Consider the following 24974-nt stretch of genomic DNA (forward strand, 5'->3'; position numbering starts at 1 on the left):
GCAGAGCAAAAATGTTTAATTTTATTGAAGCCAGTTTATCCAGTTTTTCTTTTATGGATAGTGCTTTTGGTGTCTAAGAATTCATTGTTCAACTTTAGGGCACAGTTACTGTCTCCTATGTTTTTTTTGCAGAAGTTTATAGTTTTATGCCTTATACTTAGATCTATAATCCATTCTGATAATTTTTTTTTTAAATAACATATAAGGTTTAAGTTAAGGTTATTCCATTTGGGTGTCCAGTTCTTTTAACACCATTTGTTGAGAAGACTCTCCTTTCTCTATTGCTTTTGTACTTTTGTCAAAAATTAATTGGCCACACTTTTGTGGATCTATTTCTGGGCTTTCTATTGTAGTCCATTGATCTGTGTTGCTGTCCACACTGCATTCATTACTGTAGCTGTATAGTGAGTCTTAAAAATTGGTTAGTGTGACAATTCCTTTTGTTACTCTTCTTTTTCAGAATTGTTTAGCTATTTTAGTTCCTTTGCCTTTTCATTTAAATTTTACAATCAGCATGTCGGTAGCTACAAAAAAATCCTACTTGAGTTTTTTCTCCAAAGAAACACATCTTTACTTACTTTAAAAAATTAGTTCACTTTGAATAGTTAATACATATCCAGGGTCAAACCTTCAATAGAACCAAAGGACTTTGGTAAAGGTGTGTTCTTTCACGCTCCTGTTCCTTAGTCCCTTCTCCCAGGAGCAGCTGGCCTACAGGTCCTTTGTGTACCTTTCCAGAGATGGGGCCTTCCTGGGCTTACAGGAGAACCCCATGCTTTTGTCTCCTCCACAGGTTATCACTGGTTGTCAATGTCTTTGTACCCCACATGTCTTTTCCTTAAAATGCATACTGCTCTGCTTCATGTTGAGAGAGGCTTCAGAGTTCCCTGTGGCTCTGAAACAGACATGTAAAATAGTGGTTCTGCTTTTTTTAAAAAATGGTGGTAAAATCTACATAATGTGATATTTATTATTTTAACTGTTTTTAAGTGTACATTTAGTTCAATGGCATTAAATACATTCACAGAATATTAAGAGCAGGTTAATCCCAGAACTTCCACATCCCTTGATGCTTGTGTCGAAACATTTAAGCGAAACCACTGAATATATTGGTCCTGTCCAACTCTGCTGAATGGGAGGTAGACCTGGTATAGTCTCTAGCCACAAAGAGGAGCCAGAGAAATACGAATATACCAAGTCGGTCAGCCTCCAACTTAAATTATGTTAGTCAACTTACAGGTATTCATATTATGACTTTTTTTTTTGTTAGATATGATGTTAGGTTCAGGAATATGTCATTTGCAATGCTTGTATTGGTTTAGAATATAGGATTTTTAAGATTGTCCAGCATTGTGGTAAAATTTTAATAGAATTGTGCTACTTTCTTTCAGGAAAAAAAAAAAAAGCTACTTGCAGGTGTAGCTCTTGGTGGTAGTAGCAAGTAGCAAATATTCAGATGAGAACTTTGAAGGCCAAAGTGGAGAAGGGTTTGGGTTAAGGTTAACTTAACAGAAACAATCCAGGTTTCCATCAGTTGATGAATAGAGAAAGTTTGGTAAATCTGCGTAGTGGACTGCTACTCAGCAATAAAACAAAGCACTGACGCATGCAGTCATGTGAATGAATCTCAAAGGAATGCTAAGTTAAAGAAGTAGGGCACAGAAGATTACATATTCTAAGATTCATTTATGCGACATTGTAGAATAGGCGAAACTATAGGGAAAGAAGACAGGTGAATTGTTTCTGGTGTAGGAGGAGTGGATTGTCTACAGAGGGATAGGAGAGGTTTTTTTGATGTGATGGAAGTGTTCGATATTGTGATTGTAATGTTATATTATTGTATAATGTTTGTCCATACTCAGAGCTGTACACCTAAAATGGATGAATTTTCCTGTATGTAATTATACCTCATTCGTTTAAAAAATAATGTTAATTTTCTCCTTATGCAGAGTATTGCACTCTACATACTTGGTAATGAGAGCTCTGTTTCCGAGGAATCCTCACAGTATTTATCCAGAATAACTATAGGTAAGTCAGTGTAGTGTTAGGCTTCCCAAAATGAATTATTTTTTTTCCAAAACAAATTTTTATAAACTTTGATATCAGAGTTGAAATTAAAAAATGAAAAATTTCCTAAGTGTTTGCTTTAGAGGCCACGTCTGGCTTCATTTTAGAGGTGACCTTTTTTACTGTTCTAGTCTGCAGTCCACAGCTGATTTTCAGAGACCAGGAGTACTTCAAATTTAACAATTTTTTTGTTTTTCTAGTGTATGTAAAGAGGACTATTTTAGCCTCAGGGAAATTATTAGTTTCCAGCCTGCCAAAGGATTGCTTATTTTGTTATTTTTTAGGAGTTATTTGTTAGTGAATTTTTATTCCAAAGGTCTTCTATGTGTTATGTTTTTTTAATGAGGATGACTATTAAAATAAAATTTCACTTTGTTGCCTTTTAGCCCCCCAGAAGTCACAAGCAGAACAAGAAGAAAACAGGTGACTTTTATTCAGATTGTGCTTATATATTAGAAATATAAAGCACTATTGTGTTTTACTGTTGAATAACTTCATGTTCATTCCCTTACAGGTTTAGTTTCAAGCATTCTACATCAGTTTCTAGTCTAGCTGAACGATTAGTTGTCTGGATGACTAATGTAGGTAAGGTAGTCCTTGTTACTTTTTACATGTCTTTGAGATGCTGGTGCCTGCTTTCGCCCAGACACCACCTTCCTCAGTAGGCCCAGTTCTAGAACTGGGAGGCAGGACAGGGGCTCTCACTCTGTGAAAGGGTCCTGCAGGACCAAGATTGTGGCCCATTAAGCCACACTTCCCTGAACTTGTCACAGCTTCCATGGCATATGGAAGCTTTTTATCTCTCAGTGGGTAAGAAATGTTTATTTACTATTCACCTTAGGCCAGTCAAAGCTGTGACTCTGCAGACTGGCCTCAAAATGGAGGACCTTAGTCATTACACGTTCACACTTGAAGCCATTGTAATACTCACATGTCAGAAGGGAGTATTTCTGGTAAAATCTAAAAGTAATTATACAGACATTTCAGGGTATGCTTTTGAAGAATATAGGCTAGTGATGGAGGCTCCAAGATGAGAATACAGTTGGGAGGAAGAGATGGGAAGAAAGGAGTTCCCTATTCCCTTTTCCCAAAGCCAGTGCTCTTAGGCTTTAAACGGAGTAAAATACTAAAGACATTTTTTTTTGAAAATGAAGAGCTGAAAAAAACCTTTAAGTTATGGATACGAAGATATAAAAAAATGGCAGTGTTGGGGCGCCTGGGTGGCGCAGTTGTTAGGCGTCTGCCTTCGGCTCAGGGCATGATCCCAGCATTCTGGGATCGAGCCCCACATCAGGCTTCTCCGCTAGGAGCCTGCTTCTTCCTCTCCCACTCCCCCTGCTTGTGTTCCCTCTCTCACTGGCTGTCTCTCTCTGTCAAATAAATAAATAAAATCTTTAAAAAAAATGGCAGTGTTATGGACTATGTTATAATGTAGTGATGTAATGAATATTACAGGATGTCTAAATTCTTAAAGAGTATTTTAAATGTCTTAGTTTTTTTGCTGTTTTTTATATGCTCCCTTGAAAATTACAATAATTGTCCTATAGAACTATAGATAGGATACCTGTCCTGAAAAATATTAGGTGAATTAGTTCTATTTGTATATTATATAATATTTTATAAGTGTTATTCTCATAATGAAATATTTTTACCTCAATAATTAACTTTCATTATTAATAAATAACATAATTTGTAGTATAAAATTTAGAAAATCCTAAGAAAAATAAATTTTACCTGAGGATTTGAAAAATTTTAAATATGAAGTGTGGTAAAATACAAAAGAATGTATAAAATGTACAGAGAATAATAATGTGAACATTGTTGTGTACTGGTCACCTACCATTATAAATAGAACATCGCTAGTGTTTTAGAAGGCCCTGCATCTCTGCTCCACGTGATAATCTTCCTCTCACACACCCTCCTGGTAACCATGGCCCTACCTAAATTTTGTACTACCTCATTTTTTCCGTAGTTTTATCATCTTTGTATATTGGTTGGTATTGTATGTCTTTGAACTTCATATAAATGAACGTAGATATAATTTTTTTCACTGCATCCATGTTGACGCATATAGCAGTAGGTCATTCATTTTCACTGCTACATACTCTGTTGTTTGACTACAGCACCATTTATTTATCCATTCTATTGATGATAGCACTTAGGCTGTTTCTTCCCTTCCCTCTTTTTGTCATAGTGAATAGTGTTGCTACTGGGTATTTTAGTAGTTATGTCCTGGTGTACTTGTGTACAAGTTTCCGTATGGCTGTTAATGCACCATAGAGGTGGACCTATCTGTACCTGCCACGTGTTTTCCAAAGTGATTGATTGTACCAGTGGGTGGGAATTACTGTTGCTCTGCATAGTTGCCAACACTAGCTGTTGATTTACTTTAATATTTGTCAAGTGAGTGTGAAATTATAATTTTGGTGATTTTAATATGAACTTTCCTGATCACTTTTCATATGTTTATTGCCCATTTGTGTTTCCTCTTTGGGAAAGTCTTTTCGTCCTTCCTTTCTTTGCTATTGGGTTGTTTCTCTTTCTCTTAAGGTTTTTAGTTCTTTTATTATTATTTTTTAAAGATTTTATTTATTTATTTGACAGAGTGAGTGAGAGAGCAGAAGCAGGGAGAGGGAGAGGGAAAAACAGGCTCCCTGCTGAGCCTGATGCAGAGCTCCATCCCAGGACCTGAGCTGAAGGCAGATGCTTAACTGACTGAGCCACCCAGGTGTCCCGGTTTTAGTTCTTTTAAAGGGAACTTTTATACTAATCCTTGATGTCAAGACACTAGTCTGGTAGTAAGATGAATAAAATTGATTTCTTTTTTGTCAGGATAGATGATGATTAACTTGAGTCAGAGGATAATTGGGACAGTGGCAGGTCTAAATGAAAAATTTTCTCCCTTCCTTTCATCACAAGGTTTCACTTTAAGAGACTTGGAAACTCTTCCCTTTGGAATTGCCCTTCCCATCAGAGATGCAATTTACCACTGTCGCGAGCAGCCTGCTTCAGACTGGCCAGAAGCTGTCTGTCTCCTGATCGGACGTCAGGATCTTTCCAAGCAGGCCTGTGAAGGAAACTTACCCAAAGGGAAATCTGTGAGTATCAGCGTAGAAAGTTCGAAGTTCAGATTTAGTCTCAAAGTAGAAATGTTCTTCATTTTTCTTTTAAGTCTTTCTACAAGTGTACATATCGGTTTGTCTTTTATATTGTATGCCATATGAAGTTTGTAACTGAGCAGATTTTATTTATAAATTGAACATGGGAACATTTTGTGAAGGCTCTTTCTTGCCTAGACCTTTCCTTTGAGTCAGGACAAGTGCTGAGTCAGTAGATCCACTACCGTGACTCTTTCTCTACTTGTACTATATTGGTAATTAAATATATCCTCAATTTGAATATGTAACTATTTTCTCTTTCATACTCTTTTGATATGTTGAATTTCTTGAATTTAACCTTTTAAATAGGTGTAAATATATCTGTTTAATCACATAAAACTGAAGCTCCAGGAAAGGATTTTTTGGAAGCTGGGATGGGGGACACTAAAGTTGTTTAGAAGATGTCTTAGGTTATTCCTCCTGAAATTCTGTTCTTTGTCAGTCTCCTGCTTTTATAAAGAATGGGTTCTGAGAAGCTTACAAATAGAAAATGAAATACATCATTACTCTCCAATTATCTCTTTTAAAATCAGCCTCTTTTAAAACTTAAAAATGGAATTTCAACTACTTTTTCTAGAACTCTGTTTAACTTAAAAAGATATAAATGGTAGCACTACATTACCCTGAGGATCATAGAGATTCAGGGAAGATTTTCCCACTCTTGGTGACTCTCGTACTTTGGGGTTTTTTTGTTTTGTTTTTGTTTTTAGAGTGAGTGGGGTGAAGGGACAGAAAGAGAGGGAGAGAGAGAATCCTAAGCAGGCTTTTCACAGCATGAAGCCCGACACGGGGCTCAGTCTCATGACCCTGAGATCATGACATGAGCTGAAATCAAGAATTGTACGCCCAACCAACTGAGCCACCTAGAAGCCCCGTTTGTACTTTGTTTATATCCCCAGGAGAACAGCCCAAATTTGCCTCATCTTGTATTAGCTTTTGAACCAACACATATTAATCAAAGTATTGTAACTATTTGTAATCCACATTAGGTCTTAGGCTATTAATGCTTCTTCAGAGCTTCAGAGTCTGTATCAAAATTTAATTCCTAACGTCAGAGTTGCCTACTGGATCTATGAGAAAAGCAGTTTCCATGGGATCCCATCTCTGGCAGGCTGGCCCAGCATATCTCTCTTATAATCTGCACTCATATAATAGCTCTTAGTTGAATTAGTGTTTGTCCTACTTTAAACAGAAACCCCCCCCTTTTTTTTTTTGCTAATATGATTATTCTTTCCTTTACCAAGATAAGTTTTAGCTTTTTTTTTTTTTTTTTTAAAGATTTTATTTATTTATGTGACAGAGACAGCCAGCGAGAGAGGGAACACAAGCAGGGGGAGTGGGAGAGGAAGAAGCAGACTCATAGCGGAGGAGCCTGATGTGGGGCTCAATCCCAGAACGCCGGGATCACACCCTGAGCCGAAGGCAGACGCTTAACGACTGCGCCACTCAGGCGCCCCAAGTTTTAGCTTTTATAGCTCATTTGTTACTGTGAGTGAGAGCAGTTTAACATCATTATCACTGAAACCAAATGGTATTAATAATCTTTCATCTATTTAGATGTCATTTTAAGTAATTCTATCTAAATTCAGTTATCTGAGGTTACATTTTATATTATTTGAGGCTACCTTTTATGACTCATTGAAATTCAGTTTATCAGCTATTTGGATCTTTACTTTATACCTAAGTCTCCCAGTAGAATAGTTTCTTTTAAACTTAGATATTCCAGGGCGCCTGGGTGGCTCAATTGGTTAAGCGACTGCCTTTGGCTCAGATCATGATCCTGGAGTCCCAGGATCGAGTCCGCATTGGGCTCACTGCTCAGCGGGAAGTCTGCTTTCTCCCTCTGATCCTCCCCCCTCTCATGTTCTCTCTCTCTCAAATAAATAAATGAATAAAATCTTAAAAAAAAAAAAAGATTAGGTATTCCATAGGAACCATAATGAATATTTATGAACTAAGTAAGAGGGATCAGTTAGTCATATCTGCCATAATTTCTTTAGGCTAATGTTGTTTCTATGTTAAATGTTGCAAAACTTTAGCGTTTTAATTGGGAGTTAGTCTTTTGTTAAAGGAGTATAAAGTTCTTCAGAGAAAATGAGATTTTATGCTATTGAATTATTTGGACGGGAAGGCTCATATGAAAGCACATGCTGAGTTTCTGGGACAGAATGATAATCAAGGGATTAACCTTTTTCATTTGTTTTGCTGCAGCCACTTTCTGATTAAGACATTTTTATTTAGGACATTCTTATTTTAAAAAAAGGTGAAAACCAATAATGATCCATTTAAAGTACTAAAGTAGAATATGTTCAACTTCCTCCAGCCCTTGGTATATATCCTTCCAGTTGTTTTCTTCTGCTTATATTAATTGAAGATAATATTTATGTTTGTGTGGGTTCTTTAGTAATAGTGAGTGGGTTTCATATTCCACTTGCAGTAATTTGTTTTCTTTTTAAGATATTTAGGATATAGTTAGATTTTTAAAATTTATTTAGAATGCTTTGGTGGAATCAGCTTCCTGACTTTTGTCCTAAATTTAAAGTTTTTCCCTTGGCTCAATAAACAGTTTTCCCGAGTGAGCAATAAATTGTACTTTTAAAAAAGACTTCTAGATTAGAGTCCTAGTATACACTGGGAACCCAAACCAGCCTTGCTTTGGAATATGTATTTTCTCTGTACGATAGTCACGGTACATTATCCTGTATATCCTTGTGTTCAGTAAGTGCATGGTGTTTGGTTTTTAAATTATTATTACAACCAAGTCTGTTACTCAGGTGCTCTCATCAGATGTTCCTTCAGGAACAGAAACTGAGGAGGAAGATGATGGCATGAATGACATGAATCAGGAGGTTATGTCGTTAATATGGAGTGAAGATTTAAGAGTGCAGGACGTGCGAAGGCTTCTTCAAAGTGCGCATCCCGTCCGTGTCAATGTAGTACAGTACCCAGAACTCAGTGATCACGAGTTCATTGAGGAAAAAGAAAACAGGTAAAGGAGGCATGTTGTTATCTGTTGTCAGTGTTTTTTAACACTGAAAACCCTAAAAAGACATTTCAGAGTTACAAGTACCATGTATTTTAAGTTTTTATCCATCCTCGGTAAACCATACATTTTTTCAAAATATTTTGTCATTTGATAACACAAGAGTGTCTGATGACATGTGACCCTCCTCCTCTCGAAATACAGCTGTGTGCTATTTAGAAAGTCCATTTTGCTTAGTTACTGTAAGAATTTACAAACAAAGCAAAACTCTGAACTCCTTTTTCTGTATCTTGATGAGGAAAAAAATATGTGTGTGTGTATATGTATATATATATATATGTATATGTATATATGTAAGTTTTAATGTAGCTTAAACTTATACCACTATTTTTTTTTCTGATATGATAGGTAATACTTTATAAATCTTCTCTACTGCCATTCTCTAACATATATTATATCCCATGATAATTGTAATGCTCAGTAGTAACCATCCTGTGATATTCCAGAGCCTTGGGACAGTTCAACTTATATTTGAAAATTCTCTCCTGTCCTGTTACCTGCTGTGTCTGTCACCTGTCATTTTCCACCACTGTTTTCTGGTTCTTTTTGCATTGCTTACGGTGGTCCTGCTTTATGGAGAAGGATCATCCTATACCGAGCCACAGGGTGCTGAAGATCTGAGTTAGTCCTAATCTGCCTCTCATTGTCCTCTCCATGTGTACCTAGGTATTAGTCACCTATAACTGAGGAGTCTGAGGGACAGAGAAGTTGTGTGAAAACATAGTGGCTGGTGTGGGCTCTGGATGTGCTGGGTGTCTTTGGATGAACTACTTAACTTCTTGCTGCCTCAGTTGTTTCAACTATAAGAATAGGCATAATTGTAGCATTCATACCTCACAGGGTTGCCCTGTGTATAGAATGAGTTATATCTATATAGTGCTTAGAACACTACCCAGTACGTAGTAAAGCTCAGTGCAATTAGCCATGATTATTAACTGAGTTCATTGATTCTATGAGGCTAGTTTTTTTTTTTACCTTTATAATCAGTTATATCTCAGATAGAAGGGATTATAGTATTTTGTTTTCATTATTACAGTTTTGCAGATTATGTTTAAGGTTTCTGCTAAAAAGTTCTATGGGATATGGCCTTGAGTTTTTTGGATTCTAAATTAACATGGGGCACTGTTCCTAAAGAATCTTGAAACAGCAGATTTTTCTCACCAAAAAAACTAGAAAAGTAGCTGTATGTGTGTACAGTTAGGGAGAAAAACATACTTATGAATAACTTTGTCTGCAAAGAAAATGTTAACCTCTGACGGGGTATTTCTGTATCCTAACACAGATATCTCAGCAAAAGATAGAACTTTTGTTAAGTGTTTCCTGGTTATAAATGCCCCTACTTCCACAATTTCTGTTTGATTTTGCTTTAAGGGGCTATATGGAATGTAATTTAACATAGAAACAAGTTAAGTGTGGTGTATTAGTTTCCAAATATAGCCCACTGAAGCCATTTTAACTCTGAATGTAACTTATTTATAGTGCTATTAATCCTGTAAGTCTTAGCAGTCATGTAAGTGAAACTAATTCTTTTTTTTCCTGGAGACACCATAAAATCCACTGACCTCTACTATAGGGACTTTCTGTCCTTTCTGTGTACAGGCCACAGAAGTGGCACTTTTTTTTTTTTTTGGAAGATTTTATTTATTAGAAAGCGTGAGAGAGAGAGATCATGAGCAGCGGGGTGGGGTAGAGGAAGAAGCAGACTCCGGCTGAGCAGGGAGCCCAGTGCAGGACTTGATCCCAGGAGCCTGCTGAAGGCAGATGCTTAACTGACTGAGCCACCCAGGTGCCTGCAGAGGTGGCACTTCTGAGGCTGTGTTGGCAAAAAGGATGGGAGGAGGATCCCAGATGTACTGAGGGCAGCTAGACTGAAAATAACAAAATGAGGAAACCCAAAACATATTTTCCTTTGAGCAGGTTAGCATCAGAATGGCATTTTGGGTTTCTCTTTTTGGTTGCTGAAGGAGAGTTGGCTTGGTTTATAGACCAGCTGGTTTTCACTCAAAGCAAACATGAAACAAAAGAAATGTATCTCTCCCTTAGAGTTTCTAAGGGGAACAAAAATATTAAAATGAGAATAACCATATTTGGATGACTCATCCACATCTTTGTGTGGATTTACCCTGATGTGATTTCCTCTTACAGAGCAGTTTTTCTTTTGGAATGCCTAACTACAGATAACATTCCAGTTGTTTGTTTTCTTTTTTTTGCTTAAAATTTTTTCACATGTTGGTTTTGATTTTAATTATAGATTGCTCCAGTTGTGTCAACGAACTATGGCCCTTCCGGTAGGACGAGGAATGTTTACCTTGTTTTCGTACCATCCTGTTCCAACGGAACCACTGCCTATTCCCAAATTGAATTTGACTGGTATGTTAAATTCTGGGCTCAGTGAGGAAGGAAAATGATTAAGTATGTTTTTAGTGGAGTTATTGGATTTTTTTAGTTAAAACTAAAGAAATGCTCTTTCTATCCCCACTGATTTCAAATATCAACCACTCAAGTGGTTGTCAGAGCTCAAATAGCAAATCTTACTAAACATTGTGGGATTAGCATGCAGCCCATTACTAAATTTTGCTCTTAATGAGACCGTTTCATGATATAAAAAGGTACTTGGGAAAGTTTAGGAAGATACTATTGATGATGGTGAGGTTACTGAACTTTAAATAATCTTAAAGTATAATATGTAAAAACATTGTATCTTAATGTTTGTTATCTTATTATGAATATATGATCCTTGTACAAAAACACAAAAATATACTAAGCAAAAAGAAAAAATCCTCACGTGTAGTATAGTAGTCCCACTTGCTAGAGTGTTAACATTTCGGTATGCATGGTTCCCAATTTTGTTTTTCTGGTTAATAATTTTATATATTTTTAATTATCAGAAAACATAACTCTGTTTTAGAAATTGTTTTCATATTTACTATAGCGTGAGCATCCTTCCATATCTAGCATACATAGGTATACAATTATGTTATGCACATATGTAGGTAGGTGAGTATTATATACAGACATTTTTTTTTTTTTTAAAGATTTTATTTTATTTATTTATTCGACAGAGATAGAGATAGCCAGCGAGAGAGGGAACACAAGCAGGGGGAGTGGGAGAGGAAGAAGCAGGCTCATAGCGGAGGAGCCTGACGTGGGGCTCGATCCCATAACGCCGGGATCACGCCCTGAGCCGAAGGCAGACGCTTAACCGCTATATACAGACATTTTTAATCAACAACTTCATTTTTATTTGCTCCAGAGTAGTTTATTGATGGAATATAGTTTATGTAAACAACCTGATTTTGTTGGAAATTATCATTTTTTTGCTATTATAAACATGCTGTCAGGATATAGTCATTTATTTATGTTAATTGCTTTAGAAGTAGAACTCCCAGGACAGCAAGGCTTTGATGTAACGTATTGTCGAATTACCTTTCAGATTGGTTTTGTGAATTTTTATTTCCGCAAGATATTTGTGTGTTCGTTTCCTAATATTTTTGATTACAGTGGGTTTTATAGTACATATTCACCTGATACTGGTTTGAATATGTTCTAAAGGTGACAGTTGTATACATTTGAAATTATCATTGAAAATTCCTGAAGTATAGTATGTGTGGTTTTATGAGACCTGTACGAAATGTATTTATCATACACACAGTATGATAAATGTATAATAATATATACCAATATAATTCTACAGTGTTTTAAGTTGCATAATTTAAAAAAATCCGGGTCCCATTCAGATACTTGGAGAGCTTTTATTTTGAGTAACATATGGAAGATGAGATCAGCTGAATGAAGAACACATTTTCATCTCCAATATTATACCTATTCTGGAACCCTGATCTTACTTAGAGACATAGCAAGCAGAGTTACCTTCGATATTTGAATTGTTCTCTTAGAGATGGAGCAGTATGGCAAAATCTGAATAATTACTAAATCTTCCTGGAGTGCGGGGCATATAGGTGTTCATTCTGTTAGTCTTCCAACTGTTTGAAGTTTTCATATAAAGAATTTGAGTTAAAAAGAAAAGACTCTCATGTAAACTGGCAAATGTTAAAATGTTTTAAATCTGGGCAGTGATGCTTGGGTGGGTGTTAAAAAAATAAATACATGAATCATCTTTTTTTTTTTTCTGATTACATTCAGTTAAATTTGCATATTCAGAATGTGTTTTTGACATTAGTCCAAACTTTTATTCTTTTAGCCATTCTGGTAAGCCCCCCCGAAGTTATTATCTTATTTTAATAATTAATTTAGGAAAAGATACTTTCTTAAAATAGCTTCTTAACTCACACTGTTACTTTCTTAAAATAACTCCTTAACTCACACTGGTATAAGTACTTTTGTATGTTGTTATTCTTACTGAAAAAAATTTGCTTTACCCTTTGCCTGTCATTTTCTCTTGTAGTGTAAATATGATGAATTGTTTTAGAAAGTTCATTTGTTTTTTCATTTTTAATCTCTCTGCCTTTTGAGAAGGTAAAAGTATACCTCATGAACTTGTCACCCAGTGGCACTGTCATACACCAGTATTGAGTTAGCTCTTAGGTACACAAAGCAAATGGGAAAAACAAATGTATTTTACTTTGTGGGTATGTGTGAGTATACACACTCCAATTAAGACATTGTGCATCTATCTGAAATTTATTTTACATAACTTCAGAATTCCTTTAAAACCATATTTTCAAACTTGTAGTGAGCTATATAATTTTGTGTGGTATTTAGAATACTTATTTTGAATATTCATCCATGACGTGGCCTAATTAGTACAGAACATTAAAGATATAAAAAGAATTCAGGATTTGACTACACAGTGGAGATCCAAAAGAGAACCAAGAGAACTCAAGGAAAGGAATTCAGAGAGAGCGTAGCTTCATGAACATTTAATTTACAGTGCTCTTACATAAGTTGACCATAAAATTTAATTAAGCAAATACTGTATGGTTCACTGGGTAACTCAGGTAAATAAAATGCTGCTTTTTATAGTACTATCTGAATGTAATTCGGCATTTTTAACAATGGCCTATAATTAGATACTTATATAGAGAGACAAACATATATAGTAAGAGAGCAAATTTATAAAAGTCCTTGTCTCTTTTTACAATATATTTTCTTTAATGTTCAGGGAAAAATATAGGATGGCATATTTGAAATTAACATCAGTGTTATCAATCACAGGTTGAAATTTATTATTCGTATAGTTTGTGATGTTAGTCTTCGTTTTATTTTTTAATTAGCTTACTTCTGTTTGACAGTTTTTGAAGTAGAGGGTATCCTAATCAGATCTGTATAAATTTAAATTGGTATCAGTTATCATAGCCCCATGTATTTTAGCAAAAAGGATAATGAGTTATTTTTTTGAGTATAGTCGGCATACAATGGTAGATTATTTTCAGGTATACAGCATTGTGATTTAGTAACTGTATGTTATGCTCACCACAAGTGTAGCTACCATCTGTCATCATGCAGTGTTTTTATAATACCATTGACTATATTCCCAATGCTGTATCTTTTATTTCCATGACTTATTTGTTCCATAACTGGAAGCCTGTATCTCCTACTGTCCTTCACTCATTTTGCCTGTCACCCTACTGTCCTCCTCTCCGGTGATCATCAGTTTATTCTCGTATGTATAGGCTTGATTCTGCTCTGTTTACTCATTTCTTTTGTTTTTTAGATTCCACATGTAAGTGAGATCATATGGTATTTTTCTTTCTCCGTCTGAGTTATTTCACTTAGCATAGTACCCTCTAGGTTCATCCAATGTTGCAAAAGGCAGGATGTCATCACTTTTAATGGCTGAGTAATAGTCCTGTGTGTGTGTGTGTGTGTGTACACTCTACGTCTTCTTTATTCATTCATCTGTTGATGGATGTTTGGGCTGCTTTTGTATCGTGGCTATTGTAAATAATGCTATAATAAGCATAGAGTGAATGTATCTTTTCAAATTAATGCTTTTGTTTTGGGGGGTAAATACCCAGTAGTGGAATTATTGGATCAGATGGTATTTCTGTTTTTAAATTTTTGAGGAACCTCAAAATACTGTTTTCTACAGTGGCTGTACCAACTTACATTCTCACCAGTAGTGTGTGAGGGTTCCTTTTTTTTTTTCACACCCTCACTAACATTAGTTAATTCTTTTGTTTTTGATTCTAGCCATTCTGACAGGTGTGATATTTCATTGTGGTTTTGATTTGCATTTCCCTGATGATGAGTGATGTTGAGCATCTTCTCATATCTGTTAGCCATCTGTAGGTCTTTGGAAAAATGTCTGTTCAGGTCCTCTGCCCATTTTTAATTAGATTTTTTTTTTCGATGTTGAGTTGTTTAAGTTCTTTATATATTTTGGATATTAACCCCTTATCAGATATATGATTTTCACATGTTTTCTCCCATTCAGGTTTCCTTTTTGTTTTGTTGATGGTTTCCTTTGTTGTGCAAAAACATTTTATTTGGATGTAGTCCCACTAGTTTATTTTTGCTTTTTTTTTTTTTTAAAGATTTTATTTATTTATGTGACAGAAGGACAGCCAGCGAGAGAGGGAACACAGCAGGGGAGTGGGAGAAGAAGAAGCAGGCTCCCAGCGGAGGAGCCCGATGTGGGACTCGATCCCGGAACGCCGGGATCACGCCCTGAGCCGAAGGCAGACGCTTAACGACTGCACTACCCAGGCGCCCCTATTTTTGCTTTTGTTTCCCTTGCTTAAGGAGACATATCTAGAAAAATGCTGCTTTGGCCTACGTTGAAGAAATTACTGCCTATGTTCTCTTCTAGGAGTTTTTTGGTTTCAGTTCTCACATGTAGGTCTTTAATCCATTTGGAGTTTATTTTTGTATATGGTCTAAGAAAGTGGTCCAGTTTCAGATGATGAATTACTTTAAAGAGGGTTTTTCCACCTTGCATCAAATTTGACGTACATGTTAAAGTTTAAGTCCTCATAATAACCTAATGTCATTCCAGGTATTAATGGGGTTAAGGGTTTTGAATGTAGAAAAGGTAATCCGTGTTCTCAAAAATCTAAATTGAGCAATTTTTGGTTTATGAATTATTCTCTCAATTTTAAATTCGTTTACCTGATTAGGACGGGCCCCTCCTCGGAACACAACAGTAGACCTTAACAGTGGGAACATCGATGTGCCTCCCAACATGACAAGCTGGGCTAGCTTCCACAATGGTGTGGCTGCTGGCCTGAAGATAGCCCCTGCCTCCCAGATCGACTCAGCTTGGATTGTTTACAATAAGCCCAAGCATGCCGAGTTAGCCAATGAATATGCTGGCTTTCTCATGGCCCTGGGTCTGAATGGGCACCTTACCAAGCTGGCCACTCTCAATATCCATGACTACTTGACCAAGGTGAGACTCCCAGCTCCTGCAGTGTGCCTCATCCAGGCCACTGCAGTAGCTCCTGATTGTTCTATTTGCTCTTCCTTCTTCATTCTTGTACCTCTCAATCCATTCTTCCCATAGCAGGCAGAGTGTAAATTAGCATATATCGTTTTCCTGGTCAAAACTGTTTAAAGATCTTTCATTGCTCTTGATACACATTCTGGGAGCCTATGTGATCCCACTCACTTGTCCAGCCTTACTTTGTACCACTCATCCTCTTGCTCTCCACACTCCAGCCATAGGGACTGGCCATTTTAGCTCCTTGGCAAACCAAATTCTTTCACTTCAGAGTTTGGCAAACCAAACTCTTTCTCTTGGCATAAATTCTTTTTTTTTTTTTTAAATGATTTTTTATTATATTATGTTAGTCACCATACAGTACATCCCCGGTTTCCGATGTAAGGCTCAATGATTCATTAGTTGTGTATAACACCCAGTGCACCATGCAATACGTGCCCTCCTTACTACCCATCACCGGTCTATCCCATTCCCCCACCCCCCTCTCCTCTGAGGCCCTCAGTTTGTTTCTCATAGTCCATAGTCTCTCATGTTTCATTCCCCCTTCTGATTACCCCCCCTTTCTTTATCCCTTTCTTCCCCTACCAATCATCCTAGTTCTTATGTACCATAGATGAGAGAAATCATATGATAGTTGTCTTTCTCTGCTTGACTTATTTCACTTAGCATTATCTCCTCCAGTGCCGTCCATGTTGCAGCAAATGTTGAGAACTCGTTCTTTCTGATAGCTGAGTAATATTCCAATTGTATATATGGACCACAACTTCTTAATCCAGTCATCTGTTGAAGGGCATCTCGGCTCCTTCCATGATTTAGCTATTGTGGACAATGCTGCTATGAACATTGGGGTGCATATGGCCCTTCTCTTCACTACGTCTGTATTTTTGGGGTAAACACCCAGTAGTGCAATGGCTGGATCATAGGGTAGCTCAATTTTTAACTTTTTTTTTTTTTTAAAGATTTTATTTATTTATTCGACAGAGACAGAGTCAGCCAGCGAGAGAGGGAACACAAGCAGGGGGAGTGGGAGAGGAAGAAGCAGGCTCATAGCAGAGGAGCCTGATGTGGGGCTCGATCCCATAACGCTGGGATCACGCCCTGAGCCGAAGGCAGACGCTTAACCGCTGTGCCACCCGGGCGCCCCTCAATTTTTAACTTTTTAAGGGACCTCCACACTGTTTTCCAGAGTGGCTGTACCAGCTTGCATTCCCACCAACAATGTAGTAGGGATCCCCTTTCTCCACATCCTCTCCAACAATTGTTGTTTCTTGCCTTGTCTCATGGCATAAATTCTTCCACTTATATGCTGTAAAAGTTCACCCACTTAAACTATACAATGCAGTGGTTTTTAGTATGTTCACAAAGAGTTGTGCATCCATTCCTGCTGTTACTTTTAGAACATTTTCATCAGTCCATAAAGGACCCTCATAGCAGTAGCAGCAGCGGTCACCCTCAATTCCCTTTCCTTCTAGCCCCTGGCTACCACGGGTCTACTTTCTGTCTCCGGATTTGCTGATTCTGGGCCTTTCATATAAATGGAATCCTACAGTAGGTGGTCTTTTATGACTGGCTTCTTTCTCTTGTAATGTTTTCACGGTTTGTTCATGTTGTATCATGTATCAGCACTTCGTGCCTTTTTATTGCTGAATAGATATTCCATTGTGTGGAGAGGCTGTGTTTATCCATTCATCAGTTGGTGGATAGTTGGGTTATTTCTACTTTTTAACTGTTACGAATAATGTTATCAACATGTACATGTTTTTGTGTGGACGTATGTTCTCATTTCTCTTGGGTATATTCCTAGGAGTAGAATTGCTGGGTCATATGGTAACTCTTTGTTTAAATTTCTGAGGAACTACCAAACTGTTTCTAGAGTGGCTGTAACCTTTTTATAATCCCACCAGCAATACATAAGAATTCTAGTTTCTCCACATTCTTGCCAACATTTGTCTTTTTAATTATAGTCATCCTAGTAGATGTAAAGTAATATATCATTGTTTTGGTTTGCATTTCCCGTATGGATAATGATGTTGAGCATCTTTCATGTGCTTATAGGCCATTTGTAAGTCTTCTTTGGAGAAATGTGTATTCACATCCTTTGTTTATTTTAAAATTGGGTTATCTTACTGAATTGTATTTTTTATGTATTCTGGATACTAAGTCCCTTAACAGATAAATGATTTGCAAAAATTTCTCCCATTCTTTGGGTTGTCTTTCACTTTCTGATGGTATCTTTGAAGCACAAAAGTTTTTAATTTTAATGTCCAGTTCGTCTGTTTTTTTCTCTAATTGCTCTGCTTTGGTGTCATATGCCATTGCCTAACCCATGGTCCTAACCCATTTACACCTATGTTTTCTTCCAGGAGTTTTATAATTTTAGCTCTTATGTTTAGTTCTGTGGTCCACTAAGAGTTACTTTTTGTGAATGATACAAGGAAGCAGTCCAGCTTTATTCTTTTGCATGTGGTCTACAATTAACACAGCACCATTTTCTGAAAAGACTATTTGGTTCCCATTGAACTGTCTTGGCACTCTGTGGTCACTTGACCATTACTCTGAAGGTTTACTTCTGGATCACATCAGAACCATTTACTTGTTGTTCTCTCACTTGACCTCATTTTCTCTTACTTTCTAAAGCTGAGTGCCTCCCTTTCTACCACTTTTCCTCATTAGTTTGTATTGATCCTTCAGGTCCTATTGTAAGTTTTACTTCTTTAGAGATTCCTAATAATTCTTCAGCTCCTCCTAATCGAAATTAGGCTTTTAGAAAAAATACTACTTCATATTACTTTGTACTTCTTCAGTATACTGCTTTTTAATAATATATTTATTTGTATATTTTTACTTCAACACTTTTTCCCCTTAGGGCGCTAGCATCGTGAGAGTAAGAGCTCTATTTGGTTTGCTGTTGTATTCTTGGTGTTTCTCACTGTGCCTGTCAATAAAAGCACTTACTGAAAGTACTGGCAGGCAGTACTTTATTTAAGACTGCACATTTGTTTTGGTGTTGACTTACATTTCATGTTACTTTCTACCTTAGGGTCATGAAATGACAAGCATCGGACTGCTCCTTGGTGTTTCTGCTGCTAAACTAGGCACCATGGATATGTCAATTACTCGGCTTCTTAGCATTCACATTCCTGCCCTCTTACCCCCAACGTCCACAGAGCTTGATGTTCCTCACAATGTCCAAGTGGCTGCAGTGGTTGGCATTGGCCTCGTATATCAAGGGACAGCTCACAGGCATACCGCCGAAGTCCTGTTGGCTGAAATTGGTATGTGTCTTCTTCATAAGCATACATTGCCCTCTCCAGAGGAACCAAAGTTAAAAATGATAGTAAAATTATAAAAATTAAGGAAAAATAGTAGCTTTTGTTGGAATGTTCTGATGCTAATTAAAAAAATAGTGTAAGTAATATTTTCCAAGGCTGATATTAGTGTGCAGGTTATTAATCTGCATGTTTATTTGGCCAGCCTGTTGTTGAGCTCCAGAGATCCTATTTAATGAGGTAACCTGTGGTCTTAATCACAAGTGAGAGTGCTGTTTATCCTGCTTTGTCTTTACTAGGCAATATCTAGCAGTGATCTGCACTTGAAATGCAAATTTGATTACTTTGGTCCCTAGAAACAGTGTTCATTCTGTTAGACAACAGTACTTTCAAGAGAATGGAAGCGATTGACTCTTGCTTTTCTTCCTTTATGTGCTGGTAGGTATGTTGGTAATGAAATGCATTTTCTCTGTTTTTAATTGAGTCTAAACCTTTTGTGTCTTATGTATTATCTTTTTCTGACAAATGGAAATGCTATTGACATTATTAGTATGTTCACTAATTTAGATACATAGTTCCATGTCTTGTTCTATCCTATTCAGGATCTTTTCTACGTATATTTCAGGATATATTGTTGAAGGTTTTTTTTTTTCTCTGGAATGGTTCTGTTAGTTAGCCATTGCCACAGTAATGCTACCTAACAAATAACCACAAAATTGGCCCGGCATCTCCGCTTCAGGCTGTAGATCTGTGGGTGTGCTGCTCTGGCTCTTGCTCCAGATGACTTATTCTGGGGCCCAGGCTAGAGGGTGTGCTTGTTTTATGGTGATAACATAAGGTCAAGAGGGAGAACCAAATAATGGAAGCACATTTCAGGCCTTTGCTTATACACTGCCAGCTAAGATCCCAGGCCAAAGCTAGTCACGTGTTCAAGTCCACCATAAGGCTCTGTCAAGAGTATGGATGAATATATACTAGCAGTATAGGGCAGTGAAAAATTGACACCAACAATTTAATCTACTACAATGATGAAATAAATTACTCACAAAACTGAAATTTTTCTGTTACCAAAATATGGAATAGCATAAGTTGGTCTGAGAAACATTTATTCAGAAGATACTCAAGATTGGCTTTTAAAGCTCGTTCATCTGCGAGGTGAATCATAGCACACCTCTTTCATGTTGTATATAGAGGATTTCCTCTAGATTCGCATGCAGTATGCTCTTTTACATAATTACAGTCGGAATGTATATACTATTTTTATATTGCCCTTTCCATATATCATTGTCGTAAATGTTTTTAAAAATTAATTTCACATTGTATAATATCTCATCGAATTGGTGTTATGAAAATCGTGTGTTTTCTAATTTTCAGGACTTTTTGGTTTGTTTCTCATTCTTTGCTATTATATATAAGCATTACTTTTGTGTAATATTGGTTACTTCTTTTTTTTTTTTTTTAAATTACATTTTCCCTGTGGGTAAAATCCCAGGAGTGTGAAATTTGTTTTGGACATAGGGGTCTTCATGTATAATACATTTTGCTTCCCTGAAAGGTAGAATTAGAATCAGGGGGTGCTTTTTAAAAGTATGAGTTAAGTGTCTGAAAACAATATTTAGCTTAAAAACTGAGAGTCCTTCCTGTCCGTTATTAGTATTTGAACAGTGGATTGGAAATACTAAAACAAAAACAAAATGCAAGAGATTAAAAATTAAAACATTTTTGAGTGCCCTTCCTTTAAAAAATTTTTCTACTTCTTGATAATTTTTTTTTTCTTAATAAAATCTAAGGTTTCATAGTGTCTAAAAGTCACTGCTTTCAAATTGGTACATTAACAGAACAATTTTGGGCTTTATTTTGTAGTAAACCAGCAGTTGTGGATACCATTTGTGATAATGTCATATCTTTCTAAGTGGGGTTTTATTGAATCAATGATTCTTATGCAGCTTACTAGAAAGCTAATTCTAAAACTTATGATAGAATTTTAAGAGGCCAGGAGGCCAGCTTGAACTGTGTTATTTTCTATTTTACAGGACGGCCTCCTGGTCCTGAAATGGAATACTGCACTGACAGGGAGTCTTACTCTTTAGCTGCTGGCTTGGCCCTGGGCATGGTTTGTTTGGGGGTAAGCTTTCCCTGTGCCTTCAGATGCCTCAGTTATGACATCTGCATGTTGAGACAAATGATCTTGACACTTAACTCTGAATATCACTCTGCCTTACTGTGACTTAACCTGATTCTCAGCTTTTTTTTCTTTCTGGATATTTTTCAAAGTGCTACATTTGAAAATGGAGAGAATTTGTAGTGAAGAGTGGGGCTGTAAGGTTTTTATCCCCCTGGCTTAGATGTAAATGTTCATGAATGAACCTAAGGAATGAACTATCTCAAAGAATTTAAGACTTAAGATGAAGTGATAGCCCCCTCAGAGAGAAAAAAGAAAACTGTGTATGGTGGGGAGCTATAAGTGTCTACAGTAGTTGCTAGAGATAAACTGTGACCTTCTTTTGGCATCCTGACATTCACTGGGATCTCAGAATGTTGTCGCTGTAGTATTTGCTTTGTGACAGAATGCGATATCATTTTGTTCCATCTTTAACCACATCCATGAGACGTAGTGTAGAATTATCAGAAATAATCAAATGACTGTGTCACCTGGAAGGTAGGTTCCTTAAGAACCACCAGTACAATGTTATACTGAAACTAAATTGTATAAAGAAAGGTCACTGTGTTAGGTTTTTGATTCTTCACATTTGACACATGAACTAAAGAAGCAGATGCTATAGTGGAAAAGCAGCATACTAGGAATTGGGACTTTGATTTGGTTCTGACCAGTGAGTCATGTCCTTTAACTACAGTATTGTCTAGTGGTTAAGCAACTCCATGGATTGTTTATATCCAGCCCTGCCAGTTACTAGCTTTGTAACCTTGCAATTTGTGTGTGCCTCACTTTCCTCATGTGTAAAATAGTAGCTGTTTGGTAGAATTGTCATATTAAGTAAGTTAGTCCGTGTTTTAAACACACTGAATAGTACCTGAAACAGAGTAAGTGTTCAATAAGTTTATTATTATAGGTATTGTTGCTGAAATAGTTCATAGGTACAATAGTGAAAGGACTCAGATGTTCATAGGTCAAGTTTCATTTACATACCTAATATTTTCTTTTATTGTTAGTATAATTTTTTTTTTTTTAAAGATTTTATTTATTTATTCGACAGAGATAGAGACAGCCAGCGAGAGGGGGAACACAAGCAGGGAGAGTGGGAGAGGAAGAAGCAGGCTCATAGCAGAGGAGCCTGATGTGGGGCTCGATCCCATAACGCCGGGGTCACGCCCTGAGCTGAAGGCAGACGCTTAACCGCTGTGCCACCCAGGCGCCCCTATTGTTAGTATAATTAACTGTATTTTGAAGCTTTAGTTTTGTGAAATGAAAGTATTAACTGAACATATAAGTATTGTAATTCTTTTTTTTTTTTTTTTTTAAGATTTATTTATTTCTTATTTTAGAGGGAGAGAAAACGTGCGTGCTAGCACGCTCAGGGGGAGGGACAGAGGTAGAAGGAGAGAGAGAATCTCCAACAGACTCCCTGCTGAGCACAGAGCCCAACATGGGGCTTGATCTCACAACCCAGAGATCGTGACCTGAGCCAAAATCAAGAGTCAGATGCTCAACCTATTGAGCCACCCAGGCACCCCTAAGTATTGTAATTCTTAATGTGACTAATTAAGAGCTTGTTTGAATATTAAGTTATGGATAATAGTTATTTTAATTAAAAATATAAAATATATTTTATTAAATAAAATTAATATATATTAAATATATTTAATAAAATATAAAATATATTTATTAAATAAAATAAATATATTTTATAAATATATATATAAATAGTTATTTTAATTAAAAATATAAAAAACGCAACATATCTTGTCTGAAGTTAGTTCATTCTTGTATTTGTCATGGGTATGTGTTATGAATCTTACTCCATAAGATTTCCTTTCATATGTTTGTTATTTCATTTTCCAGCATGGCAGTAATTTGATAGGTATGTCTGATCTCAATGTGCCTGAGCAGCTTTATCAGTACATGGTTGGAGGTCATAGGCGCTTTCAAGCAGGAATGCACAGGGAGAAGCATAAATCTCCAAGTTATCAAATCAAAGTAAGTCCAAAATAAAGCAACAGATCAAAATTCTGGAAGCTAAGAAGTTAATTTGAAAATAGTTATTTTCTTACCAACATTTGTAAATCTGTTAATTTTAAGCATAGGCTAGTATTCAGAAGAACTTATAATAATTCAGAACTCTTTTACATAAATAAACATTTTTTTTTTTTTTGATAGGAAGGAGATACTATAAATGTGGATGTAACTTGTCCAGGTGCCACTCTAGCTTTGGCTATGATCTACTTAAAAACCAATAACAGGTATCACATCCCCCCGCTTCACCCTTTGCCATGATAGTGTGACTTCCTTTCTGACCTCAGTAGTAAAACTAAATTATTTTAATGTGTTTATTTTCCTTGTACTGGATTAACCTGATTTTGATTCTCTCCAGTACTACAAGTTATACAGATTTTTATCTAGAAATAGTGTATTTTGCTGTTTTAATATTTGACAATAGCCAATTTTTATTTTATAGTTGATGTCACTGACAATCAAAAAATGCCCAAATTCCTTTTCATTAATTGTGCATGTTATTTGAGGACTGGTTAAGCCAGAATCACTTAGCATTATTCTATTCTTGGTTACCATTTATAAAAACGATTTCTGCTTAGTTCAAGAACTTCCCTAATAATCACACCATCTTCCTTCCCAACTCCCAATAATGAGTGCTGGATACTTTGAAAGTAGACTTTTGGCATTCATTCTTTTACATTTTACATACAAGAGTATGTTGGGTAGGAGACATTAAACCAGTTTTAAATTTTAAGTCTTCTAAGCTAAAAAATATTCTAAGATTCAAGATTTTTTTCAGTTTTGTGAAAAGTGAATATATGCAAAATTAACAAAATAGTTAAAAATAGGTATTTATTCATCTATTTTGATGAATATGTATGTTAGTGCTTTCTTGGTAATGGAGATATTTCAGTGAACAAAACAAAACTAAAAATATCTGTTCCTATAAAGCACATGTCGTTGTAGGACAGCCATTCATACATAACAAATACTGTATTAGAGGGTATAAAGTACTATGAAAAGCAAATAGGGTAGTGGATGGAGTGGGGAAAAGTGTTTTGAAACCTGTCTTGGGATTCCTGATTATTTTGTTCTCTAGTTGAGCAATAATGCCTACTAATACCCTCCACCAACAGATCTATTGCAGATTGGCTTCGTGCTCCTGACACCATGTATTTGCTGGACTTTGTGAAACCAGAATTTCTCTTGCTTAGGGTATGGTACTTTGTCATTTTTTATTTCTGCTAACATGAGGAGTCTGTGTTTTTCAAGTTTAGCTTGTGAATATAAATGTTTCTACAAGGGAGCCTTTTACTATTAATCCATCATCTAGATGTAATTGGTAGTATTCTTTTGAAATTTCCCAAATGTAATTTGTAGGAATGCCAGGAAACGTAACCATGTTGCTATATAATACGAGGAGTTGACATTTCAGCTTTCTTACATTACATTATTCAGCAAGCAGTAAGTGGCCCAGGGCTGCTTTATTTTACATTCTTTCATTATTAAGGATGTAGCATTACTATTAAGGGTATAATTAATGACAGTAACTACTTGACATAATTGCCTACATTTTTCCCTTTATTCTTTAATGTTTAAACTTGTATATGAAAGCTTTTAAGTTATATAAACCGTGCTAAGATTCTTTTCTTTGTGATTTTTCTTTCATGAAGCAAGTTTTTAAAAGTCCTTTAAACTTTGGTAGCAGTTAACTCAATTTTAGGTTTTTTTTTGTGTGTTAAAATCTACATCTTCAGTTTATTTTAATGAGTTTAGCTTAGGTTGATATTATGTACCGTATTTTTCAGAGTTGCCATCAGTTGGGAACTGATTTTTACATTATTTAATATGATCATTGTTGTAA

General features: G+C 36.1%; 1 protein-coding gene across 6 annotated transcripts in view; it reads left to right on the plus strand.

The window, feature by feature from the left end:
* Positions 1 to 24974, plus strand: part of ANAPC1 (anaphase promoting complex subunit 1) — a 94164-nt gene that overhangs the window by 36901 nt on the left and 32289 nt on the right. For all 6 annotated transcript variants that reach the window (XM_057309075.1, XM_048222649.2, XM_048222650.2 and 3 more), the window contains 12 exons: positions 1950 to 2028; positions 2454 to 2490; positions 2582 to 2652; positions 4987 to 5165; positions 8000 to 8214; positions 10520 to 10638; positions 15348 to 15619; positions 18711 to 18945; positions 20973 to 21064; positions 22961 to 23095; positions 23276 to 23358; positions 24247 to 24325. In XM_057309075.1, the coding sequence (XP_057165058.1) occupies positions 1950 to 2028; positions 2454 to 2490; positions 2582 to 2652; positions 4987 to 5165; positions 8000 to 8214; positions 10520 to 10638; positions 15348 to 15619; positions 18711 to 18945; positions 20973 to 21064; positions 22961 to 23095; positions 23276 to 23358; positions 24247 to 24325 (1596 nt within the window). The remainder of the gene's footprint in view (positions 1 to 1949; positions 2029 to 2453; positions 2491 to 2581; positions 2653 to 4986; positions 5166 to 7999; positions 8215 to 10519; positions 10639 to 15347; positions 15620 to 18710; positions 18946 to 20972; positions 21065 to 22960; positions 23096 to 23275; positions 23359 to 24246; positions 24326 to 24974) is intronic.

The sequence above is a fragment of the Ursus arctos genome, unplaced genomic scaffold (genome assembly GCF_023065955.2).
Source record: "Ursus arctos isolate Adak ecotype North America unplaced genomic scaffold, UrsArc2.0 scaffold_8, whole genome shotgun sequence".
Lineage (NCBI taxonomy): Eukaryota > Metazoa > Chordata > Mammalia > Carnivora > Ursidae > Ursus > Ursus arctos.